Here is a 3,153-nt window from a genome sequence, read left to right on the forward strand (position 1 = left end):
ACGCACAAAGAAGAGGATGAAGAAAATGGTACTTTCTAAAAATGTATTTATTTAACATGAAACTTATCATAACTTTTTAGACTTTTGTGTTTTCTTAACTTTGTTGTTTTTGCAAATTAGAAATGTCCAATACAATAGACATGGTCCCTCATGTTGTGGGGATAAAGGCGGCTTGTAGTGGTAGCATGGCAAAGGGTATATTGGATGGAATGAAATTTTTAGTTTGATCCAAGTAGCCTTGTTTCTAATTTGCATGAATATGATATTATATTGTGTTGACTTCACACTACTTAGGTGCCATTGGTGGTGCAACTGTTGATACTACAATGAAGCAAAAGTCCATGGGAAAACGAAAGAATATCACCACGATAGATGATGCGTTGAAGTATAGCAAGGGTAAGCCAATTTGCATGAATGATAGAGTTTAGGATTTTCATTTGACGAGTCAATTTATTAAAGTATTATTTTGTTGTCTTTATATTGCGTAGGTAATATAAGTGAATTAAATGAGGTTGGTACAACAAAGCGAAGGTCTAAACACAAAGAGAAAGTTGTTTCATTGGATGAAGAATTAGAAGGTGAATCAAGTATCATTTTTTGGATTATTGGAGTCATGTTAAAAGTACATTTTTATATTTTTTTGAAGATAATATAAAATCTAAACATTAAACACTAAATAATTTGCTTTCCTTCCTATTTTTCTGTACAACTTTAGGCAAAAAAGATGGCTTTGACATGCATAGCATTTGGAAAGAAAATGAAAAAATTAAGGGTCACTTTGAGGGATCTTTGCAACATACTACACCTTCTCGGGCTATGTCGTTCATGACTCAGTCATCAGAGCCTATACAAGAGTCTTGTAGACGTCCCGCTATACGCAAGACAGGTATGTATATTTCTAGCTTTACATTCTGAGTCTTAACATTTATCCAACATCAACATTTGTAAGTAAACTTTATTTTGATGATAGGATTTCAATACCAAACTATCGTAGATGCTTTGTTGGTAGACGTGACATCGATCGACGATTTTGCATTGGATGGGTATATTTTATCACCATTCTCTATATACACATCTATTGTAATGGTTACTTATGCTTTGTTATTGTGTTTTCAATTTTAGCATTAAGCACTTCATGGAGGGAAATACCATCAACTCTTACCAGTGTAATGGTGTCCCATCATATGAGGTTACTAAGTTGTTGTTTGCAGATTTTCCTACATCTTTGCTTGTTGTTGGCCTTGAGGCAGAAGGTATATGTGCTTGCATTAGTTTAGTTTATAAACTCATGTGATATTGCATGGTCTTATACATCTTTACATTTGAAAGGGATTCCCGAATGGAATACATTTTCTAGTGCACTTGTCAAAGGTGTCATGGACCTAGCCCATAGATTCTTGGCAGATGAGGGGTTCTTGGTGACTTTGGGACTTGCACAACACTTTGGAAAAGTGCTTAGAGGAGCTCATGCCATTGGATTGAAGCTCCATCGCACATGGACTCTCATGTGTGAGGGTGGATATAGACACCCTGATACTCGAGAGGAGGTAAGTGTGTTGAAGACAAACTTGTAACTTTTTAAAATAAAAGTTTAAGTAGCTAACAAGATGATTCTGCATTGCTAGGTCATGGACCTTACTATTGGCTTGTTTTATCGAGGGATGCATGTCCCTTCATATGATAGAGAGGCTGGCGAGAGGGTTAGCCCATACAGGTTTCCTGCCTCTCGTAGCTTCCTCTTCGAGACAGACCTCCAGGGCACATCATTTGAGCACACTTATGTGGATGGTGTAGAGGTTCGAGGGGGTGCAGAAAGATCACTAGTTTTTTATAGGTGCGTTATACACTCTCAGACAGGTTTATACTTTGCATTAAGATATGTCATGCTTTTGTTATGGATGTTACTAAATGGTTTCTTTTGTAGGTGGCTCCTTGCTACGTTCACAGAGGATCTCGACTATGTGCTAGATATTTTTTCAGGTTGTGGTGGCCTTGGTAGAGCATGCACAGAGATGCATCGTTTTTGCATGTGCCTTGAGGGTGATTTTAGCCTCTACAACCAGTGCTTGGTTGATGTGGCATGCGGACCACCATCTGTTCATCCTAGTGACGATGATGATTTCACATGATTTGTAGTTGCATTATTTTTAAAATGATGCCTTGTATTGGTAGTGCATGCCATGGGGCTTGATGATGCTCGGTAATTATGTATGACTCTATGGACTTTGGATCTCACTTAAATTGGGATTACTTCATAAACTTATAAAATTATGCTAAAACTTCATGCTTCAGAAGTAGTTGTATACCTATTTTTTGTTAGAGATCAAAGCATTCAATACTTTGCGATTACTTTGCAATTGCATAATAATTAAATTCAAAGCGATAACATAATCAAACAAAAAGCTCCATAAAATAACAAAAAAAAATCCAAGTGATGACCAAAAAGCTTCAAGAAGCACTTAAAAAGCTCCAAATGAAGAGCTTGCTAAATAATAGCACTCATGAAAGTGGTATTTGACCACACAGTCACTTCCTAGTGACGATTTTTCATCAACAGGCAACAAGGATGATTCTGTAACTCCCAATGTCTCTGTGCATAGGCATACGATGCAATTTCTATAGTAACTTTTCACTGACCTGTAGAACAGTGGTCGCACAGCAAAAAACACGGCCTTTTCCTGAGTGCGTGTGGAAAACTTCCGCCTCCAAAACAGGCACCGAAATGGCCTCGAATAAAAAAAATAGGGCAACCCAGGGCTAAAGCCCTATCCCGCAGCATATACTATCCTCTTGCTACACAGCGAAGGGCGTCTCAATCTGAGACAATGCACTCTTGCACTTTTCGGCTGTGCTAGAGACTTGCTCCCAAACTCAAAAAATGAAAGCAACACTGGTCCTCTTACCAGAACACTGCGAACTTGGTTTGCTTTCTTGAGCTCCTTACCATGAACCAGGCTCTGATACCATGTCAAGATTGTGGGAGAGAAGGAAGGAGTCTCACTTGTAGCTTTCTCACTTACACAATGGGGGAATACACACAAAGGTGGAGGTTGAAAACATTTTTCCTCTTCTTAGTTGTGTAAGCCAAAAAGAACTCTAGTACAAAGAAATAGAAGAACCCTATATATGGGTCTCAAACCAAACTCAACTAAC

The 3,153-nt window shown here is 38.1% G+C and overlaps 1 protein-coding gene across 1 annotated transcript; it reads left to right on the forward strand.

Annotated features, from left to right (window-relative positions):
• The first annotated feature begins 1,505 nt into the window (after positions 1 to 1,505).
• LOC148030310 (uncharacterized) lies at positions 1,506 to 2,129 on the forward strand. The gene is made up of 3 exons (XM_087687379.1): positions 1,506 to 1,547; positions 1,626 to 1,834; positions 1,925 to 2,129. The coding sequence occupies exons 1-3, from the start codon at positions 1,506 to 1,508 to the stop codon at positions 2,127 to 2,129; spliced, it is 456 nt and encodes a 151-aa protein (XP_087543505.1).
• Positions 2,130 to 3,153: the final 1,024 nt, after the last annotated feature.

The sequence above is a fragment of the Lygodium microphyllum genome, chromosome 10 (assembly GCF_053477565.2).
Source record: "Lygodium microphyllum isolate KBCC chromosome 10, Lygodium_microphyllum_v1.1.10, whole genome shotgun sequence".
Classification (NCBI taxonomy): Eukaryota; Viridiplantae; Streptophyta; class Polypodiopsida; order Schizaeales; family Lygodiaceae; genus Lygodium; species Lygodium microphyllum.